The sequence below is a fragment of the Sparassis crispa genome, assembly GCF_003851025.1.
Source record: "Sparassis crispa DNA, contig_000012F, whole genome shotgun sequence".
Taxonomy (NCBI): Eukaryota; Fungi; Basidiomycota; class Agaricomycetes; order Polyporales; family Sparassidaceae; genus Sparassis; species Sparassis crispa.
The window spans coordinates 675,495-701,922 of NW_020939759.1; the positions used below are offsets into that span (position 1 = coordinate 675,495).

The following is a 26,428-nucleotide window of genomic DNA, read 5'->3' on the forward strand; positions in this document are numbered from 1 at the left end:
AGCTAACGGATCGCAAGCCTTAGCCACCACTTGATATTCAAGTTTGTTATGGACGTTAGTGGATGACTTCCCGTAAGCGATTTAGCGGATAGCAGCCGGTTTCTAAACATTTAGAACCCTTCGGCTGACTTCGGCAGTCCGTTTAGTCCCTGACAACCTTCCTGAAATAGATATTTCATTTGTCGGAGATGATTTATGACTAAGCTGCCGAACCGGCACAAGGTTTTGGAACTAAGAAAGAACTCCCTGAACACCTCTAAATCACTTAAGCGAGCATTTAGAACTGGTTTAGAGGCCAAATTTAGTATCCACTCTGAGGTGGATTCTAAACTTTAGCCGCGCTAAATGCTTGCTAAACGCGCTAAACGCGCGCGCACCCTGCCTTCGTCGCTGTATCCCGTGTCCTCCCCGACTTCATCACACATATGTTGGTGCTATTATACAAATCTCTTGCGCGCCAGCTTAGCTAGACAATTTCGGCCCCGCAGAAGCTGGAGAAACGTAAGTTATTGACATTGGGACCGGGAGACCACGCGGAGCATGTTGGCAGAACCAGAGTGAGTGCCATATTCATTTCTCGTCTTCCATCGCTGTGCTTAGTGTGTTTCAATGCCACTGTAACTGCCTTCCTATCCATCTGGTACATCTGTCATCATCCTGGAATGCAAGTATAATAGTGACAGCAAATGCTGAGCACCAACACAGATCCAGACACGAACTGTAATGTTTCCTTTGTCAAATGTTGTGTCTGAGGATTTTCTCATTGTCTCTATAGTCATGCTAATCTGTTGCTCAACCCCAGATATCTTCACCCTGACCGAAGGCTTGGCACTAGTTACCTCATGTGAGTACCACCTATGAGCAGCCTGAGACCACACCTCCACATTCTCACAGCATTTTTAATTGTATACACTGCACTTGCATTCCTCAAGAGGCTTGGCCCCATTTTCGCAATCATGAATGTACTCGTAAGTGATCGCACGTTCTGTACTCCGTGAAGTGCGTTCGTGGTTTGAAGTAGTGGCGGTCGTGCAGAGGTGCGGGAAGAGTATACATGTGCTCTACTGTAAGTTCTCAATTAACCTGCACTTGACATGGATGGGGTGCAACTTCGTGCTCTCAGGGCTCTCTCTGCATTCTGTAAGGCTCGGTGCACCGAGTGCACACTCAGACTCAAGTGTTCATGATTCATGATTAGTGACTGTACCTCCATATGATTGAATCAGCAGCTGTAGTCTTGCATTTCTACCTAGTTCTGACTCTCTGATGTGAATGAGCCGTGCCCGGCGTGCCCCATGCATTCCAATCCTGCTGAGCACCCGGAGTGCTGAGTCAGTGAGAAAGTCTAGTGGCACATTTCCAATTTAGGGAAATTTGGATGACAAATTGTCGGAGTTAAATATTTCGAAGCCAGAGTTAGCTTTAGAAGGCCCTGCTAACCGCTAAATCCTTTACGGGAAGTCATCCAGTACTTTAGTCCAGTTAGAAGCCAATTTGTTACGCGGAAAAGTCGACGCGTCGACGCGTCGCTACCGCAGTTTCTCCTCCCCACTCCCAGACATACAATTCAAGCTGAAGCCGCTATCAAGCAAGTATTGGCCCAACATGTCTGGCAACACGGGCAAGCAAACATCAGGCCTAACTAGCATTCCGTGCATCACAGACCCATCATCCCCGCTCACGGCTTCGTACACCTATCACTCACCAACCCCAACCGCTGCGGGACCTTATATTCTGGGCGTCGATGAAGCCGGAAGAGGACCAGTCTTGGGTCCGCTCGTCTATGGGGTAGCATACTGCCCTGCTTCCTACCAGGATGAGCTGGATGGACTTGGATTCGCGGGTACGCCGTTATACTCCCAGCTTTACCATCTCATGTCTCTTCACCATATAGACTCGAAGGCACTGACAGCGAGCACACGGTTGTCACTCTTGGGAACGTTGTGCTCGGACGCATCGAACCTCGGCTGGTCAGTCCGGGTCCTGAGGTGCGCACACTGTTTGTCCTAGTGAGATGGGACTAATGTCCGTGAGCTAGTCCGCAAGCAATTTCTGGTGGCATGCTCCGCCGCCCTCCAACCAACCTCAACCGCCAGTCTGAACAAGCTACCATCCTCCTCATCCGGGAAGTCTTGCAACGCGGCATCCACCTATCGGAGGCGCGTCTTGATGCAGTCTAGCATCCTATCCATGGTATCCTGACTGACTCTAGGTGTTTGTGGATGCGCTCGGCCCGACCAAGCAGTACGAAGCATATCTGACCTCCCAGTTCCCTGGCATCAACTTCACGGTCACCGCGAAGGCGGATTCAAAATTCAAGATCGTCGGCGCGGCGAGTGTCGCGGCGAAAGTGACACGCGACGCTTGGATCGAAGGTTGGGTGTTCGAGGAGCTTCAACCATTAAGCCAGAACGGAGACGGCGCTACGAAGGGAGCTGAATCGCGATGGGCCGAAGAGCTCGGAAGCGGGTATCCCTCTGGTAAGATTGTGCGACCATCATCGGTGGATGTCCGTCATTTGTGCGACCTCTAGATCCCAAGACGCAGGCATGGATCAAGAGCTCGCTTGATCGCACGTTCGGCTTTCCCTCGCTCGTCCGTTTCTCCTGGACCACTATCAAGGTCGTCCTGGACAAGGATGCACATACTGTTGAGTGGTCAGTGCTTCCACTCGATTAATATGTAACATACTGACCTTCCCCACATGTTGCAGGACTGACGACGGCCAAGCATCGCTGGTGACAGCCTTTGAGAGTGCGACGGGGCGAGACAAGGATCGCTGCTTCGTCGCGAGGGAACTCAGTATCAAGAGCGTTGGCGCGTTATAATGTCCCAACCTCAAGCTACGCGTACGGAAGATTCACCTTCGAAATCCCAACAGTGACTCAATCAGGAGAACTCCACCCGTCTTATTTCGGTCTCATTTGTCTTAATCAACACAATAAGATGGATAAGGACGCAAGACGGTCGTCTCAAAGTAATGAGGTCCGTTCTCTTTAAATAAGACCGCTGGTCTTGGAACAATATACTTCAGATGTGATTCAAGACGCTCAAGACACAATCTAAGATGCTTCAAGATTGCTTCAAGTCTACCAAAGAGTACAAATGCTAAAGAAATCTGCAGCGGCGGCGCCCATAACTTACGAAAATAGAGTGCTAGAAGACAAATACATGCACTTCCACGAAGAAGCACGATATGACGGTACCTAGAACCACTCGATGCAAAAGTAGTACAGGCTCCAGACGGAAGGTATGCATAAAATGAAGATGCCCATACAGACTGGTAAGCACGCTCACATTTAGTCCAATACCCTCTGCACAACGTAGCGTTCCCAGTTAGGATATACGAATGACTCTGTAATCAGTTTGGAAGAGGATAGAGGCGCCATCTTGGCATTGAGAAATGGAATGAAATCAATGGGTATGTCCACTGTCAACGGAAGGGTGAAGATCTTCAACTTGCGATTATCTACGTCTGTTCGCGGGAAGGGCAACGGCTTGCAAAGATTCGTAGCTGCGGTCGATCCGGCAGGTTGAGAACGGGATGAAGACGACTCGGTGGATGAAAAGGCGGATTTCGACAAAGAAAATGAAGGGGAAGAGACAGGCGCATCGGCCGGTGACAATACTGTCAACTCTGCCAACCCTTCAGCATTTGTGGGTTGGATTTTGAGCACAGCCCGTAGATCTACACGTAGACGTGAGTCTAAAAAGCTAATTTCATGGTGCCCGAGCATGCATACCCTTGATGGCATCCTCAGTGCGACCTTGGGCTTTTCGCGCTTGTGCTCGGCGCCAATGCCCCTTCAGGCTCATATGCTGACCGAGCGCAGTATCACAGGCGCGTTCTGCAGCTACGCAGCTGATGTCGTAGCATGAGCTGCTAGCACGAAGGCAACAGAGCGAGTACTGGTCACGTACTTTTGTTGCTTCAGGTGCGCAGCCGCGAGGTTCAACTGATAATGCGACATCTCGGGCTCGATTCGATGTGCTGCTTTGTAATGTTCTATGGCTTCCACGTAATGACCCCTCTTGAAAGCCGTGTTTCCCTGTAGATACCGAGCATCATGAACGGCGTGAGTACAAAGTTGATGCATAGACAATGAGTTCTCGACCTGCTCTTTCTCGCGTTCAGCCCTAAGATATCGCCATTCCATGAGCCCGTTGATAGTCATGTCAGGATCGAGGCCCTCGTCGTCATTATCCTCCGATACCAGGCCGATGAAGTCGAAGTCAATCTCCCAAATATCTTCTTCTTCTTCTGTTTCCCAGCCATACACACCGCTTCCTATGAAGAGCATTTGAGGAATGCGCGACGTAAAGTCGGCGACAAAACAAGCGCACCACGTCCGTCCCATTCTCTTTCCTTTCCCGGCCGCACTCCACTCTCTTCCTCGTCTTCACGCACTGTCTTTTCACACACTTCACTAAGATGATCCGTCGAACACCCGCAGTCACACCACTTGTTCGTCAATTTCTCGCGTAGGACAAGGCCGTATCCGCGCACGTCAAACTCGCCAGCAACGCGCCAAAGAGTGGTGCAGACGCGCTCGTACCCCACGCGCAGCTTTGTGCGCCATTCCGCGTCTTTGGTATATTTGGCTCCACACGCATCTTCCAGAGCGCGAAGTCCCTCAGACAGTGAACCTAGATGGGGTGGCTTGGCGAATGCAGGTGCTGGCATGGCCTCAAGAGTGTCGAGATGAGCTTTCAGGGCAGAGTAATGCGGAAGCAGTTGCAGCGAATGCAGACCACGTTTCCGGCAGATGGAGACATTGTGAGACATGGCCTGCGATATATTGAAATGCCAACCTTTATCCCGCTCCGAATAAAAGACGTACAAAATGTCGCAAAGCAGTATACGACCAAAGGACGCTCTTCGTAGCAACCCGATCGCCGGCTTGTCTCAGGTCCATGCCAATCGCTGCACGGAAGAAGTCTTTAATCTCGTCACAGTCCGCGTTCGCGGCCACCCAGCCAGGTCCGCATACGGTGACACATCGCATTACGAACGTGGGGAGATGCAGAAGCGCGACACAGTGGAGGTGTGTAGAGAACAATCGCGCCATGTCCTGCTCGAAACGAATCAGCAGAATGCGGGCAATCGCGCGCTCGAGTTGCGACACGGCTGTCACTGCCTGTGTAATGCTGAGATCAATGTGCCGATCGAGGTGGGGATTGGGATTCCGGTGGTGAGCGTGGTTGTTACTTCCATTGCTGTGGTTGCTTCCAGCTTTCTTAGATTGTCCAGCTGGTCGCTTCTTTACGTGTGAGTACTTCGCGGGCATTTAGGTACGAGGAGTAGTGCACGAAAAGGAATCGGAGGGCGAACACAGAACAACAACCTCGAAACAGAGCCCAGCGTAGAGACGATTTGGTAGCCAGGGCAGGTTCTGCAATTTGAAGTGCGTACCAAGGCAGAGAATACTGCAAAGAATGGCAAGCCAAGGGAGATATTGTCCTGTTAACGTTACCACTGTGGGTTCGGATTAGCACTTGTACAACTCGATCGCGAGAGGCAAGGATGCCGAGCTTGTATCGAGTTGTGTAGCTTGCAAGCTAGTTACAGCACGTAGTAGTACAGTAGACTGTCGCCCAAAATAATTCGTAGCTTTCATTTGAGCTTCTGAGTTTCGAGAGTTACTATATTTATGGCATGTAAGTCCAAATGAGGGCAATCCTGAGCAGCAAGCTACTCACCTTCCAATCTCAATCGCATCCGACGCCACGTCCATCCTTGCTGAATATTTCCTGGCCATGTTTACATAATTCTCACCAACCGTTGCACGCATGCTGCTCTCGGATTGTCTGATTAACGGTCTCAGAATTGATCTCCTCATCTTGTCCGAGGGTCTGTGTACGAAGCCACCTGTCTACTGTTTGGGTCTCTGTGGCAGCGCGTTATCATCGTACCAGCCATGGCATTGCAGACCAGGCTAGATCCAATGAATGCCTCTCCCTACCACCCGAAGGTGAGGGTGTCGTTGAAGCTGGCCGAGCCACTATTCGTCGCAGGAAGTACTATTACTGGGAAAATGGAGGTGGAATGTAAAGCAGACAAAGGGTTAGGTATTGGCGTAATAATGGCAGAGTTGTTTGCTATTGAAGGTCTGTCATACCCATGGCCAGCAAAGTTAACGTTGGAATTCATGTTTTCGACAGAGCTCACTTCTCGGGATCATTCCGCCACTTCAACGTTCTTGCATCCCAGGCGTCTCTTTCAGGGCCCAGGACTCCCGCCTTCCAATGCCGTGCACCCACATCCTACCCCAGGTGATCCTCCACTTCCTTGCCATCACTACCCTGCCCGTCGCGGTGTGACGACATTCCTCTTTCAGTTCTCACTTCCAGAATCTTCACCATCCTCGATTAATTTTGGATCTAGCCTGGCAAACGTTCGCTACGAGATAAGGGCAAGTGTATCCGTCGCCTGGAAGGGACAGAAGAGCTTCGTAATGGATAAGAAACTCGTAGATGTGGTAGAATGCTTTGAAAAAGATCACTCGAGAATGACTGTACCGGAAGGTTTGATAGTGGGCGAAAACGGGAAGATTTGGGTTCAAGGGAAGGTAGTTGGTGGGTTCATGGTTGCTGGCCAGCCAGCGTGCATCGAGTTACAGGTGAAGAATCACTCTGCGAAGAAGGTCAGTTTCCCAAGATGAAATTTGTCCAATCCTGGGCTTAACCCTTGCGTAGAATACCGGGCTTGCAGTTTCCCTTACCCGACAGCTACATCTGTCCAGTTTGGCTTCATCGCAGAAGCAACTTTTACAGATATCTGACACCTTGACGTCAGTCTCTTTTCGTGGCGCGGAATATATTATTCAAGCTGGTGCAGAAGGTGTGGCTAATCTCGTTGTCGACGTACCCAAGGCTGCTAGAGGAGTGAAAGGAGGGAAACGCAGAGGCAACGATGAAAGTGACAGTACGACAGAACCGCTCTTCGAAGTACGATGCATTGTCAGTGTAAAGCTTAGCATGGGCATCGGAAGGTGCGCTTTTTGTGCATTCCTCAAATCTTCGGGGTCGCGTTGATGTAGGATTTAATCAATCAGCAAAGACGTCCGTCTGGACCTTCCTGTCATGATCTTGCATCCTTTGGCCTTGTCCACAGTACCATTCCCAGATCCGTACTCTGTTTCACCCCAGCCTTACAACGGACTGATATATGATCCTATGCCCTTAACGCTATACCAGCCGTCCACATCGCCTGCATCATACCAGCAGTATCCTATCAGCTCATATCCCTCACCTCCCACGTCACCCTTCGCGCTACCATACCTGCATCAAGGTCAGGTCTGGCTGCCCCCACCATCCGCAGGACCTTTTTCACCTCCGCCCGTGTCATATCCGTATTATCACTCGGACCCTGTCATGTCTTACATTCCACCCCTACGTCCTACCAGTGCCGAGCCAATCCCGTCGCAACCACTCTACGGATTACCTACGTCTTACGTGCAGCAGCCACTGCCTTCCCTGTCATTAAACCAGCCCATTGCGGAGCGCGAAGAGGGCAAGGGCGAGCGCGCATCACGCATTACTCTCCATCTCCGCATGTCGTCCAGACACCGCTCAGCCTCCCCGCCTTCACATCGCTTTGCCATACCTGTATCGTCCGACCCGCATACACCTCCAACTCCACCGACGTTGTCACTTCCTGTGGAGCGTCTCACGTTGAAAGCCTATTCGAGCTACAGCCCATCATCGTCTCCACATAGTCGACCACGCCTACAGCCTCCACCCTTGGATCTCCCTACATCGCCTGCCTGTGCCCAGGGTTTGGTTGTTTCTCCACGTCCGATGCTCTCGCCTAAACATTCATTTTCTGTCGATCCAGTCGCGCAAGTCACACACATCGAGAACCTAGAGCGCATTGCTGCTCGAGTGGACAGCCACAATGCGGACATGTCGGTGTCGGGCGCGGAGCTCGACTTAGGGCCCAACAATTGTACAGGTCACGAGAATACCGCTGATCGAGACAAGACGCTGCCCAGTCCGCCCGTCTCAACGGATAAGGACGGTGTCGCTCAGGTGCGGACAAAGTTGGACTCGCTCTTCCCGGAAGAGACACCGACTCCGCCTACGCCTACCTTGGCTGCAGTTACATCTCTCAAAGTCCCCTGCGTCAATAGTGCTCATGCCGGAGGCTTGGATCTCATTGGAGGAGTAAGTGGGCTAGATGCTTTGGAAGCGAAATTACTCGCCGAAGTGGGCACACGGAAGATTGAGAAAGCAGCGCATTACGCAGACGTGCGCTCAGTGCTACCTATCTCCATACCCCGCTCTACGGATCAGCAAGATCCCGCTGTCGATTCAGCGATCTCTAGCCTTACGCTTCCTGCCCTTGGGTCAGAGCCTCGGACGCTTAAGCGCGAAGAACCCATTCACCAACGTGAGATCGGTGAAGACGCGAAATCGGAGTCGAAGAAAGCCGAAATTCAAGGGAGCAACAAGGACGGCGGATCAAGGAAACATGGCGGGGAGCGTGCAAACCACAGCAAAGACGATGAATTTTACCGACTTAGAAAGGCAGCCCAGGGAAGAGTGGCTGCTTGGTTGGGAAGCATTGAGCCAGATGTTTTTCCTCAGGCGACGTCACCTCCTACCAGCCTGGAAACAGTGCTCCCTGCGCAGGATGGCGAACGTTCCGAAGGTGACGCTGAGGCATTGCAGGATCTATCAAAAAATGTTTCTCCAGACGCTGCCAGTCCAGATGTATCTGCTGCTCCGAATCCTCGATCGTCTGGGTTTCTCCCGATAGGCACGATCCGTTCAAATATCCAGGTACCGATTCCTACAGGGAACGTAAATGCTCGCAATTCTGGAAAGGACTCTCCGAATCCAAAGACACCGCTGGCGAGAGTGGCAGTGGTACCGCCTCGATTAGCGGCCTATCCACTTCAGCCGCCGGATCCCGAAGTCCGATACGACATCCGTTCCGCTCGTGGTGGTCGGGGTGGAAAAGTGACCGCTGTGGCAGCTATCTGGGCCTCCGCCACGCAGCAGCAGGACAACAATTCGAAGCCTGTCGTCAAGCATTCCGGTGTTTCCCTTGCTAAAACCCTTGACCTTGGGAAAACACCCACCATGAAGCCTCTCCCTCAGAAGAGCCTACCGCTGTCGGAACCTCCTAAACCTCCGTCGAATGCGAAGCTTTCTCTTGCACCTATTAGACCACGAGAGACGAAAGCAGCACCAGCTGTAGATATCTCCGCGAAACGCGGTCGAATGACCAAGGCTAGCACTTCTCCTGCAGCTGTCTCTTCATCTTTAGCTACGCCCATGCTCTCTTCGACGGCTTCGCTTGCCCGTCCTACTCCACCTTTGAGTGACAGGAACAACCTCAAGCTTCCTACATCTATCCCTGAAATGTCACGATTGAAGCCTTCGGACCCGAAACCAAATACCGCGAAAGGGGAACTAGCATTTGGACAGGCACGATTGAGAGAATTGATCAAGCGTTATCAAGGACAAACCAATGCATGACACTCCTTCACGATCCTCTACCTCATCTGTTCACGAACCTCGACAATACCCTCTGTCGGATTTCCTTGGATATGCTCAGTCGCGGACGTTGTGCAATGACTTATTCTTGTATCCTACTCATCTGTTATTCTGCTCACAGACCGCTCTGCTCTCCTGTAACGACGACCCCTCACGATTCTGACATATCGAAGAAACACTTCTGTTATTTCTTGCTTCTAATTGGCCCTGTTATCAGACTACTCGCCAATGATCGATCTGTGCATGGGCGTCTAATAAATCTAAACGACAGCCTCCGCTGCATCACTAACTTCAACCTGTTCTTCTTGCGCCGTGCTCGCAGGGCTAGGTTTGTGGCTTTACGGCGATAACGCAGCAAATTCTGAACAGCGAGTGAAACGTGACAGCCCAAAGTCATATGGTTCTGCCGTGCGTGCGACTCTACGGTATCTGCTGCCATGATGATATCTCAGTGTCTGCTTCAGGTCAATCTTATCTCTCAATGGAGTGCCATAAGTTAACCCGCTTAGTGCTATCCATGATCGTTCTAGGGTAGGTGCTTATCGATGGCGTTGTCAACTTGTTCAACATCTGAGCTGGGCGACCCCGCCGGCGGGCCGCCTTATCATGTCGTGAGAGTATAAAGCTCCTGGTGACACCAACGCCATACCGACGTGCACCTCACCACCGTATCGCCACCAGCTCCTCGACTCGGAAGGCTTGATTCTTTGCCATGGCCACCAAAGCGAACTCCGTTGCGCACCCCACCCTCATCGAGGTAGAGTGACTGATAACTGTACGGTAGTCTGCTCTAACTTGTGTAATGATTCTACAAGGTCGATCCCTTTGTGTGAGTGCTGATCAGTTTCTATTTGCCAGTTCAAGGTAATTCTAAAGCTTCTTTGTAGTCCTGCCGATCAGCAGAAAGTTCGTATATGCGGTATTGTGGTCTCCTTTCCTGACTAATATGTGTATCCAGGGAATCCACAACCGTTGGCAGTGAGTGCACTGATAGAATTGCGTTCTTTGGGGCGATACATTGTTCGATCTTCATAGCCCCGATATTCCCGCGTTCGTTACAGTGAAACCAGGCGAAGTGAGTGCTCGTTGCAGTTTTACTCCTCGACGCTCCGTATCTCATTACTGATGTCTCCAGGTGTTCAAGATCCAATGTGTCGGTAAGTTTCGTCATCTGCTGCACCACGATTCATATCAGCCGACATGTCGAAGACTGGACTGGTGCTCAGATTGGCAACAATGATTGTGCGTCGATTTTTACCACGTCTATTCTTCGATTATTGACTTTACGTTTAGTTGCCGATGACATGAGGGATGTGGATCTGACAAAAATCCATAATCTGTCTGGTCCGGTTGCTGTTGAAGGCGCCGAGCCCGGAGATTGTTTGGTTGTCGACATATTGGATGGTATGTCTAGATATTGACAAATACAACGCAAGAGACTTAACTACCGACCGCTCAGTTACCCCGTTCGAGAAGATGCCTTGGGGTTATACCGTAGGTCCAATATGATTTCACGGATTTGTGCTGGAATGGAGAGTTGTTCTACCTCAGGGTATCTTCGAACTTACGAATGGCGGTGGCCTGTTCGGTGAGTGTTAGGCAGCATGGTCCAACTCCTCGTCCTCATAGTCGAGTCAGCTCGGGAATTTAACAGCAAGGCAGCCAAGGCAATCTGGGACTTCGAGGGTAACTCTCGACCTTCTGACCACACCGATACCCATTTCCTGATGTTCCTAATAGGTGTCTATGCTACCTCAAGGCACATTCCCGGCGTTCGCTTTGCCGGTGTCTCCCATCCTGGCTTGATCGGTACAGCTCCTTCCGCAGAACTCCTTGCGACCTGGAACAAGCGCGAGGGCGATCTCATTGCCGCCCACGCGAATGCTGTCCCGCCGGTGGCGTTACCGCCTCTGGCTCAAGGTGCATATATTGGTCAGGAGTTGCCGGATGATGTGAGGGCGAAGATCTACGCTGAAGGCGCTAGAACGGTCCCTGGACGAGAGCATGGCGGAAACTGCGATGTGGGTGTAGTGATGCATTTACTATGTCCGTGAATCTGACCGTTATTCCCTCGCCATTTATGTTGACTAGATCAAGAACTTGTCGAAGTGAGCCTTTGGCGTATTGCTGTCTAGTGCAATATGCTCATGCAGGACGTCTAGGGGTTCTCGTTGCTACTTCCCTGTCTTCGTCAAAGGTGCAAATCTGTCAGTCGGCGATCTGCATTTCTCGCAGGGCGACGTGAGCTTGTTCGTTACGGATGATTAGACTTTTGTTTGACTGACGTGTTCGCACAGGGAGAAGTAAGTATCGATGTTTACAAATGCAAAAATGGATGATGACGGTCTCTAGATTTCGTTTTGTGGAGCCATTGAGATGGTACGTTGTACATTGTTGTGGTGATTGCCCAGTAACGTGACGATACTTCGGCTTACAGGCAGGTATCATTACCTTCAAGACGAGCATCATTAAGAACGGCGTCGAGAAGTTCGCACTGAAGCAACCGCTCTTCTTGGTAAGCTGTGCCTCATGTGCGAGGAAATGAAGCATTAGTAACATTCACGTCCAACCCAGCCCTCCCCCGTGGATCCTCTGTACTCAGCGAAGGTGCGTTACATACGTTTCACCAATGATGTGACCCTGAACATTAATAATTCGTGTAGCTTATCTTCGAGGGTATCAGCGTGGACTATCGTGCGTGGCATGCACGGGCGTAACTTGGGGTCTGATCCCCACATCTCTTACAGATGGCGATGGCAAGCAATACAATATGGACGCGTGTGTTGACTGTATGCATTTCGACGGAATGTTGATTGACAACTTTGTCCTCCAGGACCGTCGCTTATAAGCAGGCTGCATTGAACGCCATCGCTTACTTGATGAAGGTGTGTATTCACTCCTCATGGGCATCGCGATATGTACTGATCAAATCCTCAGCTTGGATACAGTACGTTACTCGTTTTCTTCGAGGTGAAGCTGACTCTGATTCTCTTACTGCACATCGAAGCGCGCGAGCAAGCATGTGAGTAGTATCGCTGTGTTCTCGCTGAGTTATCCGTTGACGATTTGCGAAAGACTTGCTGTTGTCTGCTGCCCCTGTTGAAAGCCATGTTGGCGCCATCGTTGTAAGCGCTTCGACTTGAGTCGTAAGCGGGTACGTCGTCCTAAACTCTTCCTCAGGACTCGCCGAACGCCTGCGTGACCCTCGCCCTTCCCTTGGGTATCTTCGACCATGTGAGCTTTGTCTCTTTTATCCTTGATAGGATTCATGAACGGGGACGTCCCCAGGACATTTTGCCCAAGGAGGAAGGTCTCACCAAGAAGGAGTTTGGCCAGTGCGCCATTCGTAGCGATGGCGTTGTCTAAGACGCTGGCCGGTTGAGCATGTACGTCTATATGAGAGGCAATTGCGCGGAAAATAACCTGTAATAGTAAATCTTACTCGTTCATCCCCAAATACTGAGTGGTAACATCGTTGGAAGACTTCATTCGTGCTGTTGGTATACTGTACGGATTACACTAGTACTTACGAGAAGTGACACTGGGGAAGAATCCCCTATGAAGAACGTTTATGTCTCAACTAGTATACACTGACACGGAACGTGAGCGGCGACGTCCAAGCTATCCCTCTCAGTATTTCATACCAGTAGCCTCATCAGCTTCTTGTGTGAAACCCCGATGCGTAACCCAATTTCCACAACCCGTGCTGGTCGGGAATATCGTTCGTTGGATCGTCTTCAAAAATACACCTACGTTCCAAAACGACACCATGTGCATCGCAAGCGATCTGTGCCTGCGACCATCCCATGGGCTCCTTCGTGCCTGTATTCACCAGTATCCGTCTGCGAGAAGATGTTGCGCCACCCTTTAAGAAACCTCGATTAAGGCCTGCACCGATATTCCACCCCACTAGCGAACTCATAGGTTCGCGCGTGGCTATTACCCGAGAGGGAGGAGCATCCAAAGTGACGGTTTCCAAAGTGGGTGAAGCTCTGAGGTATTTGAGGAAGAAGGGTGAGTCAAGATGGAGGTGCCGAAGATTGGGGAAGCGGCTGAGGAGATTGTCCGACAAGCAGTTATCCTCGTGTTGACCCTCGGATGCGGTGCGGCACGAGCACTGTGGATAGTGCTGGATGCGGAGATAGGTAACGGCAGGAAGGAGAATGTCAGGCGTTCCCTTCCCTTCCGCGTAGTATGCCCAAGTGAGGTACAGGCTCGTGTTGCGTATACGAGACAACATGCTGAAGAGCCTTTTCGACATACTCCCTTCGAACATGCTTTCATCGGCCAAAACAATATGCACGGACGTACAATTCGGTACGAAAGGGTGGATCATGGCGTAGAAGTCGGACCAGTTACCATAAGAGTCGCGCATTACGTGCCGTTTGAAGCGATTCCTTAGGGTTAAACACAAATGGGAAGGCTTCGATGAATAATATGCTCCCCCGCCCAAGGTCTGCACATTATCGCGCAGAGCCATCCGGGACGGCATGAGCTTCCTGTAGCCCTCTATGTCCGCTGGCACGTCAATAATGACGAACTGCAGACAAATATCGAGTAGGATAGCATGCCAATCAGGGGAGACGCGACAGACATTGCTGTACAATTCCCAGCGTTCGGCGGTGGAGCAGGTCAGCCAAGCCTCCTCGATGATGTATTCAACAAGCTCGGGTGGCAGCTTGCTAGGTGGTTTGGTGTCTGGTATTACACCGGGCATCTGTCCCGTCAGCGTCTGAAGCCAGAGCTGAATGGCACTCCTTGATGAATATATAGGGAAGGAATTACAAGTCGTAGTGACTTACCTGCCACCTCTATCGTAGCTACGACAATATTCTGATTATGCAGGTAGGATGTTAGGATTAGCTGAGAATTTGGCAAGGTATCAGAGGGAATTGATAAGCGCAGTCAGTGTAAGTATAAGTACTAAGATAGACCCATCTCATTCTTGACTAAAATTACTTCACGTGACCTGAATTGTCACGCTTGGCTGGAGAACAGCACAAAATGGCTTTCTACGCCTTTCACAGCACTGCCTTCAAAAATCTGCTGCGATCATATTGTTCAAAAACAGGTTTTTAATGATCTGATTGTGACATTTTTTTTTCAAAGTTAATGTGGAAGGTGTAGTTTGCTCGGGACTGGGTTTCTCCCCTGCCAAAACGCGGCGTGAGTGTGACAGCATTTGGCAGCGGCATGTGATATGTAACACTGCGACCATAGTAATCTTTAAATCCTAGTAGCAGCTCGGAGCCAGATCAGATCGGGAGACAACCCAGACACGGATAACCTGTTGAAGCAGTGTCAGTCTGCCTTTGGGAGACTAGAGACAACATCTGAATACGCTGTTGCGACCGGCGCAATGGGACACTCTAAACGTCCGTTCACTCGCAATAGCTGATGGGGAATACGAACAGAGTTCTCAGTCCGTCGGTACTGAAGCTTGACACTCCAACACCGACATTATTGTCTGTCGAAGAAGGTCAGAACTACATGTATGTATACATCCGATGGTTGTCAAAAACTAAAACGACGAATAGCCTACGTAAAATACATGATATCCAACTCTATCCGAGTCAGGTCCAATGAAAGCGTGCAGGTTTTGGCATCACGCAGGACATCCTCCACACATCCCGTGTCCACATCCCCAACAGCCCGCCACGCCGATTCCCCATGTTCGCAGAATCAGGGACACCACACTCACCACACCCTCGCCGAGTACGAAGCCGCTGGCGATGATGATGAGCCGAATGCCACCAGTGTCGCGCCCGACGCGGGTGTAGTAGACGTGCTCGATGATCCCGCCAATTAATCGCGCGAGCGAGAAAGCCGGCGTGTTTAGGAAGCCGATCGCGAAGGCCACGCCGGAGGGTATCCACTTTGTGTACCATGCGCCTCGTCGCCCTACGTATGCCTTGGCTGCTGACACCAGCGCGAAAAAGATAGCAAAAGCAACCATGAAATCACTGCTCTTCTCGGGCAACTGGCCGTCACCTGGAGGAAGTTACGAGTAAGTCAACATAGTTGGAAGTCGTAAAATACGTACGGAGCAAGCGAGCAAGACCTAACCACACATATGCGGTTGGTGCAGGGAACGAGGGTCCAGGAATTTGGTAAGCGCGGTTGTACAGAGTGTACGCTGTCGCCGTGACTATAATGGACAGACATGAACCAATAAGCTGGCCAAAGAATTGAGCGCGGGGCGAGGCGTGAATTAAATGGCCGGTCTTCAGGTCCTGCATCAAGTCTCCCGCTCTTGATTTACAGGTCAGATTAGCCAGACTGAGAAACTAGAATAACTTACTGTTGTGCACCAGCTTCAGCAACACCACCGGCAATAATATTGGCAACGATATTGCCCGGCTGGATCCACGCGAAGAAGAGCTGGCTGATCTTACCCAGCCCACTGACAGGATTCAGATCAGTTTCTCCAAGTGCTCGGACTCTGGACAAGTTCTGAAATGCTTAGTACCGACTGACAGAGAAGATCGAATAATTACGAACCCGAGAACACTGAGAAGCGCGCCCATCAAGTATCCGACGACAGTAGCCCACGGCTTAATACCTTCGTGGCCAAATACTAACCACACAAGACCAGTGCCGAAGACCACACTGCCACTTAGACCCCACAGGACCCAGCTAGTAGGCACGAGCCTCTCAGGTGGCTCCGCCTCCTTGTCATCGACGGCGCTTACACTACTGCCCGATTTTGTTTTGGGGAGCCAAACCTTTGTGTAAAAAATCTCGCCAATGACAGGCATCAGCGAGACGAGACTGTCCGCACACATGATGGCAAGGGAAACCCAGAGGATCCAACCCCGCGCACCGATGGTCATGTCGCCTACTGGTCCCGGCGCCCAACCTGCATGTTTTGCGAGCGGAGACAGGATACCCCATCCAACGAGCATGCCCTTGAGTAAGTGAGCATAGGACAGGAGATGCGGGGGGTAACGGACTTACGAGGTTCATACTGAGCGTCGTTGGGAATCCCATAATAATGCCTAGTGCGAGTCGAGGTTTCATACCGTCCAACAACTGCAGATTCGTCCGACGTACCTTGGCCAATGTATGATAGACTGGGCGTGAATGTCCACAGCCATTCGTTCGCCAAGTGGTTCCCGAAGAGTGGTATGGCAAACACGACAGGGAAGAAATAAGCTGTAAGCTACCGGAGTTTAGTGAAGGACCAACATCGGGATTTTGTGTCTATAGGCCCACCGTCATTACGCCAGACGCGACAAAGCTCCACAACAGCGCTCCCCAGCCTTCCTGCTCGACAGCCTCCGACTCAAAGCTTTCCGTAACATCAGACTCCGGTGATGGAGGGCCTTCTATATCGTCAGTATCAAGCTCTTGATAGCCTCTTCGTTGTCGGATAGTCCCTTCTGGAGGGGGTATTTGGTGTAACACTGAGATCAGTTGCGCAGTGGCTGTCCCTGACGGGAAAGCGAGCTGTTCCTCTATAATCTGCGGCGTTGCTGGTATCAATTCGTAAATGGTGTCAGCTAAAGCGCAGGGCCTACCACTTGTTTGCGTATTGGAGGCGAGAGAAATACTCTTGACAAGAAAGAGCGTCAACAATCGGGTAATCCGTTGGTTTAACAGCTTGGCGACGTACCCGAAGAAGGCGACGGCACACGACCAGCCCACTGTACCTATCCATGAGAGACGCAAGGGAGGCACGCCATCTCTCTCTTCATCCAGTAGACCGAGGGCAGGCAATATGCCCACGAAACCAGCGGCGAGAGGCATCTATCACACCGGCATAGATGAGCTTCCGTAGGAGAATTATATGCGCCAATCTGACTCACTGTTCCGGTTGCTACTGCAATAGTTTGCAGAACGACGTTCTCTTGTGCGCTCATGGGTTTGGAAAAGAATCGCGAGACGAGAAATCCAATAAGGGCTGACTGAAGAGACATCCTGACGGATGGCCAAACGTGATTGCGACTCAAGATCAGTGTCGACAACTCGTCCAACGAACCAGACAACATACATGCTGATCCATCCCGTCTGCAACCCGAAGTACAAATTCGTGAAGCATAACAGACATCCAATGAGTAGTCCAAAGAAAACCGCTCTGAGCTACAGATTGAAAGCTAGCATTAGCATACATACGAGAGAAGGAGCGAATATTGGGTAACGTGCGGTAAATTCTAATTGACCACCATCTAGCTTGTCCGCACCATTGCGGACACGCCTCCGGAAGCACCTGGATAGAGGTGATAAGTATAGATGGTAGAGTCAACGATGCAAGACATACCGCAGATAGTTCCCAACGTCGACCATCGTTGGTGATTATGAAGCGTAGAGCCTGAAGCGACGCCGAAGACTCGCCGAAGCTCTTGTCGACCGCACGTGACGTATGTACCGCGGCAGCATTACCTCGACCCCGTCCTCGTCAGTGACAAGACCGTTAAGCGATGACTTTCGCACCCCAACTTGAAGTGACACTCAGTACGAGCTCTCCCTAGACAATTATTTTGCTGATATTCACACTTTGACGGTGTTCAAGTAGTACATCTCCGTCTCCATCTAGCAACACCTTCACGCAACGACTCTGCTGCTGCGGCCAATATCTGGATCTCCTTGCCTCTGTGTGCAGCTTCCTCGATGCCTCCTCCAGATTGACTGCACCTCGATATCCGCGAATTCGAGTCTGTTTGTTCTTGCATGGAGCTCGGCTCCAAAGCTGCCTGACGGCGACGCTCTTCAGCTTCTGCCTCGAGCTGCCGCTTGCCGCCCTTTAATGTCTGTCTGCCTCATCATTCCGCGCCCCTTCCTTAAGCTCCTCAGCCTCTGCTCTATACTTCCGCGCCCTTTCCATGTGCTCTTCAGCCTCTGCTCCATACTGCCGTGCCCTTTCCTTATGCTCTTCAGCCTCTGCTCCATACTTTCGCACCCTTTCCTTATGCTCTTCAATCTCAGCTCTATACTTCCCCCCCGCTTCTTCAAGCTCTTTAGTCGCTGCTCTATACTTCTGCGTTATCTCTTCATCCAGGTTCTTCATTTCCTCCTGGTACTCTTCCTCCGTCATGTTCCGGATGTGCCATAATCTGACTGCATCAGCCTTCAGTTGAGCAGCGATGCCGCTGGCGTCATTCGCCGAATTCTGAATATCCGTAATGGTCGTCGCGGGAATCCCCCAGTTCTGCGCAGTGGTCGCGAGAAACGCGTGTTTTCGCATCCGGACGTCCTCCGTCGGTGCGTCGCACAGCAGCGCGAACAGGAAGCCGGCGTACCAGAACGACTGTTCCGGGAGGTGATTGTATTTCTGGTCGGCGAGTCTGCAGGCGTTTACGAGGTGGAGAAAGGAGTCGGGGCGTTCCGCGTCTGACAGCTTGTACGTCCGAGACTTGCGCGCGCGAGCATGATAGTTCCCGAACAATGTGCGTCGGGATATCTGAACGGAGAGGAAGTCTCCTGGCTCATTCATGTACCACTGCTGCGGCATGGACTCTGTGCAACGTTCCGCCGAGACGTGTCCGACGTCTCTTCCTCTGCTGTCGACGACTTTGCCTACGAAGAACACTTGGCCGGAGCTGTACTCTTTATAGAGAGCGACTTCGCTGAGCTGGAAAGGATGTTCCGGAAGGTATAAGATATACATGGAGGCTAAAGTGGAGCGCCCTGTGATTGGGAGCAACTTGAGAAAGGATCGACCGGAACTGGGACGCGGGGCGTCATAGCAGATGGGACGGAAGAGCGCGAAGAAGTTGAAGGCAGGAAGTACGATAGTGTAAAAAGCCCTCCTTTGCAGAAAACGCCATATGAGCCTGCAGCTGTTCATGGTGGCAGGTGCAGAGCGAGGCTCGTGGCATAGCAGTGCAGCCTTGGGCGTCCGTACGCGCGCGCGAAGCAGTGTAACTACGGCCCGTCGTCTGCATTTGAGCAAAAGTACATACAATTTAACAACCGTAATACAACCGCGAGCCTCATCGCACATTTGAGCCTCCAAGCCCGGTGCTCCGCCTCATTCGACCCAAATCTGACGGACCCTCACCACGGTCCTCATCCCGCAGGTCCGGCTGTCTTCCCCAACCCGAGCCCCATCCAGACGCCCACCCAGACGACGATCGGCGGGGCACAAACGACAGCGGCCGATGTAATCGCTCGTCGCGTTCCCAGTCGTACGCCGCGGGGCCCATTGTGCGCTCCCGCTCTCGACGGTTGAAGAGGTACGACCCGAGACCGCCTAGCGCCGCGCCCGTCCAGAATCCTGGCCGCCAGCCTTCGTCCTGCGCAGTTGAGGAGCTGGGATACTTGGAATATGGGGGAGGCGGAGGCACGGTGGGGTTGTCTGGTCGATGAGCACCGGGGAACCAGCCAGAACCCGGAAAGCCACCAGACGGACGAGGGGTCGTGCCTCCAGGCCGACTAGTGGAGGATGGGCGAGAGAAGCAGGACTTCAGTATGCTATATAGAATGAAAAGCAATATAGCCGTCCAAATTATAGTAAAGATCGTGGAGAGTGGATCTTGTGAGGCGGCTGCACCGCACAGAATGCCATGTGAGCGACCCATCTGACACGGTATAATACATGGTTTTACGTTACATACCTCGGAACCAGCGTGAAGGGAAACTAGGTTCTTCACCCGTTCGAAGAGCACTTGGTACTTGGACAAGGCGATACTCCAGAGAACAAGAGCCTTTAAATGGCACACAATGTGTGAGACGCTGCTCAAGCTCAAGACTGGGCATCGTCTGGCATACCTTTCAATACATAAGGATCGCCTGGTCCTGACCAGCCTTCGCATGATACCTCCACTCTCCCGAAGCGCAACGACTCGGGTAGGTCAGCTTCGCACTGCGCTTCCAACCTGGACGTCAACGCAACCTCACTGCTGAGACGCCGGACTCACCTTCCAATCCACCTCGGTCCCTCCGCCGCCAATGTTTGCGCAACGGACAACTTCGGGCTGGTACAGATCACAAGCTTTTCCCTTGCAAACTAACTGGGGGATGGGACGATCTCTCCGCGAGAGGGTAATAGCATCTTTGTAGAACGTCAACGACGGTATACGAGCGAGCGCTACCCTCGACATGGTGGTCTGCGGTCAAGAACATGGTCGAAGACCATCGTCGCCGTTTCCGTTGACTATATGTGCATACGTGGAGCGGCTCAGTGCATGGCTCGGGTGACGTGTCTCCTATGTAGGAGGAACTAGAGCGGTCTATCTACAGTGAATTGCTGAGCTGAAAGAAGTCCGAACTTGGCGGATTTGAAGCTCGGACTTTCGCTCCTACCGTTTGTGAGCTTTCATCACGTCGAATTCTGGCGTCGTGCACTCACCTTACGAACCACCAGAAGTGCTCCAGTACAGCTTCCGGAAGTGCTAAAGCGCAGTTTTTCTGTAAGTGGGAGTTACCTGGAAATGCCTTCGTACGATCTCCACAACTCATAGTGGGCGACCACATATTTCGTCACCTCTGTAGTTGCAGACTCCAACACATCCATTTCCAAGTCGTGGCATTTCTATGTTATTCAATATTCCAACCAATATGTTACAAGTCTAACCGTACTGTAAGCTAAGCATGCATATGGGCACTCCGCCACGTCCCTCGCACGAGAGATCCAGGCGAAGCGCACAGAAGGGGATAGCGATTAATGTACATATACAAACACCAATACATCCAGCAAAGCACTCTACCGCGCAAGCTCACCGCAAACCCGACGCCGAATCTGCCCGTGTCGGGTTCATACTCGAGTGGCTGATGTCCTTGCTCACGCGCGACCGACCACGCTCGATCTCGCTGTCGTCCCGCCGGCGTGAGGGTACCTTGGCCCTCAAGCCCGCATCGGGGCGCACCAAGCAGATGAGCACAAGCGCGGCGAACGCGAATGCGCCCGCCGCGATGAAGATCGCCTTGGGGAACTGCGCGACCGTCGCGCTGTAGATCAGACCGAAGAGTATCGGCTGTCCAACGACGTGTGAGCACAGCGCAACGCGAAGAGAGTTAAGAAAAGACTGACGCCGATGATCATCTGGCCGACGGTGCGGAGCATCGCGAACGCGCCAAAGAGCTTCCCGCGGTTATCCTCGCCGTTGGCCTGCATGATGCAGAGCGCGAGACTCTGCATTGCAGGGTCGACGCCCGCGCCGAAGCTGCTGAGCGACGTGTATGCGGTGAACATCGCCGCGCTCGTGCTCTCGGGCGAGAGCGTGACGAGCGTGTGCGAGAGCAGGTCTACCACCAGCGACAGGCGCAGGAGCACGAAGTCGAACTTCATCTCCCGCGCGACCTGCGCTGCGGTGGGCGGTGCCTTTTTGCTCGGGATTACGGCTGCGTGCGTGGGATGGGACACGGGCTCGCGTTTGGGCTTGAAGGTCAGGACGATCACTGCGAAGCAAGGATTTAGAGATAAGGCCGCTAAGAAAGAGAAGGTGGACGTACGTGGCATGACAGCCAATAAATACAATGTTCTAGCGAGACCCATGGCAGAAATATAGTAACTCAGCTGATCGGGAGGTCAGTCACGGAGGCACTGTGACGACCACCTCAGACTTACTTGTTCAGCTCCCCATCCGTAGATATGTTCTGCGTATAAATATTTGATTTGGAAGATACCCTTTCAGGCGTGGATGTTGAGCCATCATGAACATGCGAAAACTGAAAATGTCTACTCACAGTAGATAGCGCATATACTAGCAAGGTAAGAGCGATCAAGGTCAAGCGGTAATCCTTGGCCGTCGTTCCGTTTGGTCTCTGGACCGTCTGCGGCGCCAGCAGCGCAAAAGGCGCAAGGAAGCCGGCAAGATGGCCCTGTCTCTTTGGTGCATCCTCGTCTGGCACCGTTCGTAGCTCCTGTCCGATCTTGGCACGCTTCTTCGGGGCCTCAGGGAACACAAAGAGCGCCAGGAGCAGGTTCGCGAATGAGCACATCGTGGCGACGTAGAAAACAGAGGTGACCGTCGCCGTGCCGGCGTGAGCAGACGATGATGGCGGCGGGACAGACTTGAAGATGGGGTGCGTTATTAGAAAGGCACCGATGGTGGGGCCGATCGAGAGCCCAAGGAAGGACACGCCCGTGAAGCGCGAGAAGATCTGTGCACGCGAACCGTCCGAGGTGCAGTCCGAGACATACGCGTTGATCGCCGCCTGCAGCGTCTGCCACCCGCCGAGCATGCCCTCGATCGCGGGCGAAATGACGAGCAGCTTGTGTCCGTGTGCGGCGAAGATGCTATGCGGAGTAGACACGAGAATGAACGTCAGATCCCTGCGAGCACAGGTCAGTGGGTTTGAAAATAGATAGCAATGGGTATGGTACATACGTGAGAAAGAGTCCGAGCGTGGCGGCAGCCAGGACGCGTGTGCGGCCGTGCAGCTCGCCGAAATGGCCCCACCAGCCGGTCGTGAGAGCGGAAAGCACGCCCATCGTCGTGGTCATGATCACCTGCAATCGCGCCGCACCAGCTTGCACAGTCGCATCCTGTAAGCAGCGTTTCGACGGCACTTGACGCGGGTCTGGCTCGTCGTTATCATCTTCATCGCCTGTGCCAGCGGTGTCCTGGAACGTTGCAAGGGAGCGCTTGCGGAAACGGGAGAAACCAAAGTCCAGCCTGCTCAGGTGAGGACCCACGGGGTCGATGTGCAAAGGAGTGTGGTAGGCGGAAACGAGGGACAGGTTGGTGGTCGTATGATCGTACACGTCGTGACCATAGACCGCATTGCAAGAGAGCTGAGTGAACACTTCGATACGCGGACCCAAGGTCATTCCGCGCTGCGCGTGGGGTCGGTCACATATGAGTGGACGGGAGATACTGTACTCACGATGACTGACGCGGATATAGCGAATGGCACGAGCCTGTGCGAAACGGGACCATTAGTCAAATTCTCATTAGAAGCTACGGAGAGCTAAGAGTGGAATGGCCGAGCAACACCTTCCCCACATTGAGGTGATTTGCGCACAGTCGACACATTTGGTAGGAACCCAAGTGCGGACAGAGTGCACGACAGTGCGACTAGCGAAACTGACGCAAGGTGTCGTGATCGGCGCCAAACGCGACGCGCTGCATGCCTACGCTGTGAATGCCAACGCCGGCCTAGGTCGAAATTTCTCATCGACCACTGTCGGCAAGCTAGTCTGACGCGCAACTGCGGTGGCGTACGGTTGGGTGACCACCGATGATAACGACGGCAATTCTGGCACACCGATAGACGACACTCACCATAGCGGCCTAGCACGGTAGAATGGCTTCTTGACCTTACGTGCGCCGTGCAAAAGCGGGTCTCGTTCGGTCGGGGTGAGCGCTGACATCTCGGGGCGCAGTGAAGAATGGTGAACCTGGGGAGTGTGAGACCTGACTCTAGAGAGGGAGGGGGAAAAGACAGAGATGGTGGAGGTGCCTATGGCGTCGGCTGCCTGAAAGCTGTCGTCTGGGTCAGCCATGATGGTGGAACCTGAGGAGAGGGAATGCGCATGGGGCGTGTCCTGCGACTCGCGCTCGTCGATAGCTCAGTACTAAATGATAGCATCTGCGCAGCCGGCTCAGCCTGGAAGCGGCCTTCCTTTGCTGACACAACCCCACAGGGCACTGATCCCATTTCGAGCTCCGCGCGGATGCTGCTTACCTTCGTTCCGCTTTTGTTTCAAGCTCAGATAGAAACACCCTTTCGGAGACGGAATCCCTGTTGGTTCTCGCCACTCACGCGATTTGAAGCTGCAGAGCGCTGTGCTCATCGTCGCCGCCATCGCCGTGATGGACATCGACGACGGACTCTCCGCCCAGTACCCCCTCCAGCCCACAAACGCCCTCGCTGGCCCCTCCACCGTCTCCGACGTCCTCCCGCCCCCAGGTCTGCCCGTTCGCCCTCTGCGTTGCCACGGAGCTGACCTCGCTATCCCCCTTCGCAGCCCTCCCCCAGCCCCCACCCTACTTCACCAGCACACAGGACCTCGTCGCACGCTTCAAGCTCGCACCCGCCTACGACAAGTATGTCCGCCCGTACGTCACCCCGGTCTCCACCGGCGGCCCACCGACCCCGCCGGGCGCCACAGACAAGGGTAAGGGCAAGGAGAAGGAGCACCCGCCCCGCGAGCCCCCCGACCTCTCCGCGACGCCCGCGGCCCACGACGGCGACGAAGAGGATAGCAAGGGAGAAAAGAAGTGGAAGAATAACTACAAGCATCTCATTAAGGGTATACCTGGTTCGTCGAAGCCTCGCCCGCCTCCGCCGGCGTTCCCGTGTGACGCTTCGTCGTTCCCCCCTTTTTTGCAGGCAAACACTCCATGAAGAAAGACGACTATTTGACGACGATGATATCGGTTCCGCCCAAGCAGAAGATGGCCATAACGCCGTTCGACTTGAAAACGCAGCGGGAGGCGTTTTCCGTCAGTCTTGAAGGACTCAAGGGTGTACGTTTACTATGCCCGTCTTCCTGCTTTTCAGCACTCACCTGCCACACAGTGGAATATCAACGCCTTGGTGGCAGAGTCACCTCAAGCGCGGGAGGACAGGAAGAAGCGGGTTCGTCTCACTTTTGAGCGCCACAACTCACGATGTCTCATCTCAGTCACTTTCCAACGCACAGAAGGAGATGAAGAAGCGTGCAAAGGCGGGCATCTTGCCCGCCACACTTGTCGGCACAAGCACACCGTCCGGATTTCCCGCGACTCCAGCGCCCACGGCGGCCCCGACACCAGGCACTGCAGGGGGCCCTGCTCGTACAGCGACACCAAGGCCTCGACAACCGTCAGGGCCTCATACAAGTACCGGCCAGGCCCGAGGGCGGACACCCGTAGGCATCGGGACGCCACAGTCGATGTCTACCCCCGTGTCGGGGCCTGGACCGGCCGCCTACGCTTCTCCACCCGCAGTTGCGCCACCGCCTGTGGTGGCCCATACGCCGGCTACGATGCAACGTCCACAGTCCGGCATGGTGCAGGAACTAGCGGTGCCGAAGCGCGGCGTGAAGCGCGAGCGTGAGCAAACGGCGGACGGTGTGTCCGTGAACGGCACCGTCCCTACCCAGGGTGCCCCCGGGAGCACAGCGAAGCCGCTCGTGGTTGTCGGCGCCAAGGCCGGCAGCGCTGGGGTACGCCCGCGGCCTGTCAAAAAGCAGCGCATGGTTGGTTGCATTCTGCGTTGGGGTCGCGCGTTGCTGATCACCCTTCTGACCTCAGGACTCCGCGGGTCAGGCGCGCGAGATGCCTGTGCAGCAGCCCACACCGCATGCCTAGGTGCACTAACGCTGTGCACAACACTGGCGCGATAAGCCTGCGAGCTTGCCTATTCTGTTTGTGGGGTTGGGGTACGGCCCTGCTTGCCGCATGCACCCAGCGCTCTACCGCTGGCCATGACGGGCGGACGAGGTTCCGACTGTCCGATAACTTGACGCGTTGATATTGATCAGCTTCAGATTCTCACCATTCACCTTTTTCCTCGGGCCTGAGCCACGCACGTCTGCCATTGCACACATTCTGCCAATGTCGTTTTCATCTCATCCGTCTGTTACGCCGCATCACCGCAAGATTCATTCCTCGCATATTATCCTATTTACGCCTACGGTTACGCCGCCGGTCCTACGGCCGGCTGGCGAGCTGTCCTCTCCGCATTGTCCGCTCTGTTTTCTCATCTCGCCATTGTCCGACATTATCACAAACGCATTCTCGATAGCTGAATAGTGAGTACTTACGGTAGAGCTGTTGTTGTCAATTAGTTTCAGATATCAGAACACGCTTTCGATGGAGACTCGGTGGGGTGTTCGATGGAGTAACGGTTGAGCGTCGGACCGACATACGAAGGCGGCACTGCATTTGCACCGAGGAGCTCTGAGACGCGAGGCTTTCGGCGCAGTGTTCGTGCAGCTTGGGCGGCTTCTGCATGTTCGGGTTCGGTCGAGGACGGCACTGGAATACCACGATTGGAACGATAACGATACACGAGTGCGACCTGATGTGTACATGGTGTGCCGTCCAAGTAT

General features: G+C 53.1%; 10 protein-coding genes across 10 annotated transcripts; 4 read left to right on the forward strand and 6 right to left on the reverse strand.

The window, feature by feature from the left end:
- Positions 1-1,605: 1,605 nt before the first annotated feature.
- SCP_1302300 (Ribonuclease H2 subunit A) lies at positions 1,606-2,828 on the forward strand (the record flags this gene model as incomplete). The annotated part of the gene is made up of 6 exons (XM_027763527.1): positions 1,606-1,843; positions 1,895-1,988; positions 2,039-2,159; positions 2,213-2,480; positions 2,534-2,657; positions 2,714-2,828. 6 exons carry the CDS (start codon positions 1,606-1,608, stop codon positions 2,826-2,828), a joined length of 960 nt encoding a protein of 319 aa, XP_027619328.1.
- Positions 2,829-3,299: 471 nt separating this feature from the next.
- On the reverse strand, positions 3,300-5,288 carry SCP_1302310 (hypothetical protein; the record flags this gene model as incomplete). Its single annotated transcript, XM_027763528.1, has 6 exons — positions 3,300-3,688; positions 3,744-3,862; positions 3,922-4,049; positions 4,116-4,288; positions 4,345-4,789; positions 4,842-5,288. 6 exons carry the CDS (start codon positions 5,286-5,288, stop codon positions 3,300-3,302), a joined length of 1,701 nt encoding a protein of 566 aa, XP_027619329.1.
- A 630-nt stretch (positions 5,289-5,918) lies between these two features.
- On the forward strand, positions 5,919-9,486 carry SCP_1302320 (predicted protein; the record flags this gene model as incomplete). The annotated part of the gene is made up of 4 exons (XM_027763529.1): positions 5,919-6,108; positions 6,163-6,644; positions 6,697-6,992; positions 7,056-9,486. 4 exons carry the CDS (start codon positions 5,919-5,921, stop codon positions 9,484-9,486), a joined length of 3,399 nt encoding a protein of 1,132 aa, XP_027619330.1.
- Positions 9,487-10,216: 730 nt separating this feature from the next.
- SCP_1302330 (Putative formamidase) lies at positions 10,217-12,870 on the forward strand (the record flags this gene model as incomplete). The annotated part of the gene is made up of 26 exons (XM_027763530.1): positions 10,217-10,261; positions 10,320-10,333; positions 10,392-10,410; positions 10,463-10,482; positions 10,540-10,579; positions 10,640-10,661; positions 10,714-10,746; positions 10,798-10,908; positions 10,964-10,998; positions 11,056-11,092; positions 11,143-11,190; positions 11,245-11,525; positions 11,596-11,612; positions 11,667-11,745; positions 11,802-11,807; positions 11,857-11,883; positions 11,942-12,019; positions 12,079-12,111; positions 12,168-12,198; positions 12,252-12,282; positions 12,338-12,389; positions 12,442-12,451; positions 12,512-12,526; positions 12,580-12,629; positions 12,685-12,738; positions 12,793-12,870. 26 exons carry the CDS (start codon positions 10,217-10,219, stop codon positions 12,868-12,870), a joined length of 1,266 nt encoding a protein of 421 aa, XP_027619331.1.
- Positions 12,871-13,159: 289 nt separating this feature from the next.
- On the reverse strand, positions 13,160-14,221 carry SCP_1302340 (hypothetical protein; the record flags this gene model as incomplete). The annotated part of the gene is made up of 1 exon (XM_027763531.1): positions 13,160-14,221. One exon carries the CDS (start codon positions 14,219-14,221, stop codon positions 13,160-13,162), a length of 1,062 nt encoding a protein of 353 aa, XP_027619332.1.
- An 888-nt stretch (positions 14,222-15,109) lies between these two features.
- Positions 15,110-17,790, reverse strand: SCP_1302350 (Putative oligopeptide transporter; the record flags this gene model as incomplete). The annotated part of the gene is made up of 13 exons (XM_027763532.1): positions 15,110-15,495; positions 15,548-15,756; positions 15,806-15,946; positions 16,006-16,412; positions 16,462-16,502; positions 16,558-16,666; positions 16,720-16,968; positions 17,025-17,058; positions 17,120-17,253; positions 17,313-17,424; positions 17,498-17,586; positions 17,650-17,713; positions 17,765-17,790. The coding sequence occupies 13 exons, from the start codon at positions 17,788-17,790 to the stop codon at positions 15,110-15,112; spliced, it is 2,001 nt and encodes a 666-aa protein (XP_027619333.1).
- Positions 17,791-18,247: 457 nt separating this feature from the next.
- SCP_1302360 (hypothetical protein) lies at positions 18,248-19,291 on the reverse strand (the record flags this gene model as incomplete). The annotated part of the gene is made up of 1 exon (XM_027763533.1): positions 18,248-19,291. One exon carries the CDS (start codon positions 19,289-19,291, stop codon positions 18,248-18,250), a length of 1,044 nt encoding a protein of 347 aa, XP_027619334.1.
- Positions 19,292-19,436: 145 nt separating this feature from the next.
- Positions 19,437-20,546, reverse strand: SCP_1302370 (hypothetical protein; the record flags this gene model as incomplete). The annotated part of the gene is made up of 4 exons (XM_027763534.1): positions 19,437-19,990; positions 20,061-20,150; positions 20,215-20,308; positions 20,364-20,546. The coding sequence occupies 4 exons, from the start codon at positions 20,544-20,546 to the stop codon at positions 19,437-19,439; spliced, it is 921 nt and encodes a 306-aa protein (XP_027619335.1).
- A 615-nt stretch (positions 20,547-21,161) lies between these two features.
- On the reverse strand, positions 21,162-23,893 carry SCP_1302380 (MFS general substrate transporter; the record flags this gene model as incomplete). Its single annotated transcript, XM_027763535.1, has 8 exons — positions 21,162-21,419; positions 21,476-21,843; positions 21,898-21,961; positions 22,013-22,072; positions 22,132-22,720; positions 22,776-23,224; positions 23,275-23,308; positions 23,673-23,893. The coding sequence occupies 8 exons, from the start codon at positions 23,891-23,893 to the stop codon at positions 21,162-21,164; spliced, it is 2,043 nt and encodes a 680-aa protein (XP_027619336.1).
- A 310-nt stretch (positions 23,894-24,203) lies between these two features.
- On the forward strand, positions 24,204-25,685 carry SCP_1302390 (hypothetical protein; the record flags this gene model as incomplete). Its single annotated transcript, XM_027763536.1, has 6 exons — positions 24,204-24,300; positions 24,359-24,652; positions 24,724-24,860; positions 24,913-24,972; positions 25,037-25,573; positions 25,629-25,685. The coding sequence occupies 6 exons, from the start codon at positions 24,204-24,206 to the stop codon at positions 25,683-25,685; spliced, it is 1,182 nt and encodes a 393-aa protein (XP_027619337.1).
- Between the last annotated feature and the right edge of the window lie 743 nt (positions 25,686-26,428).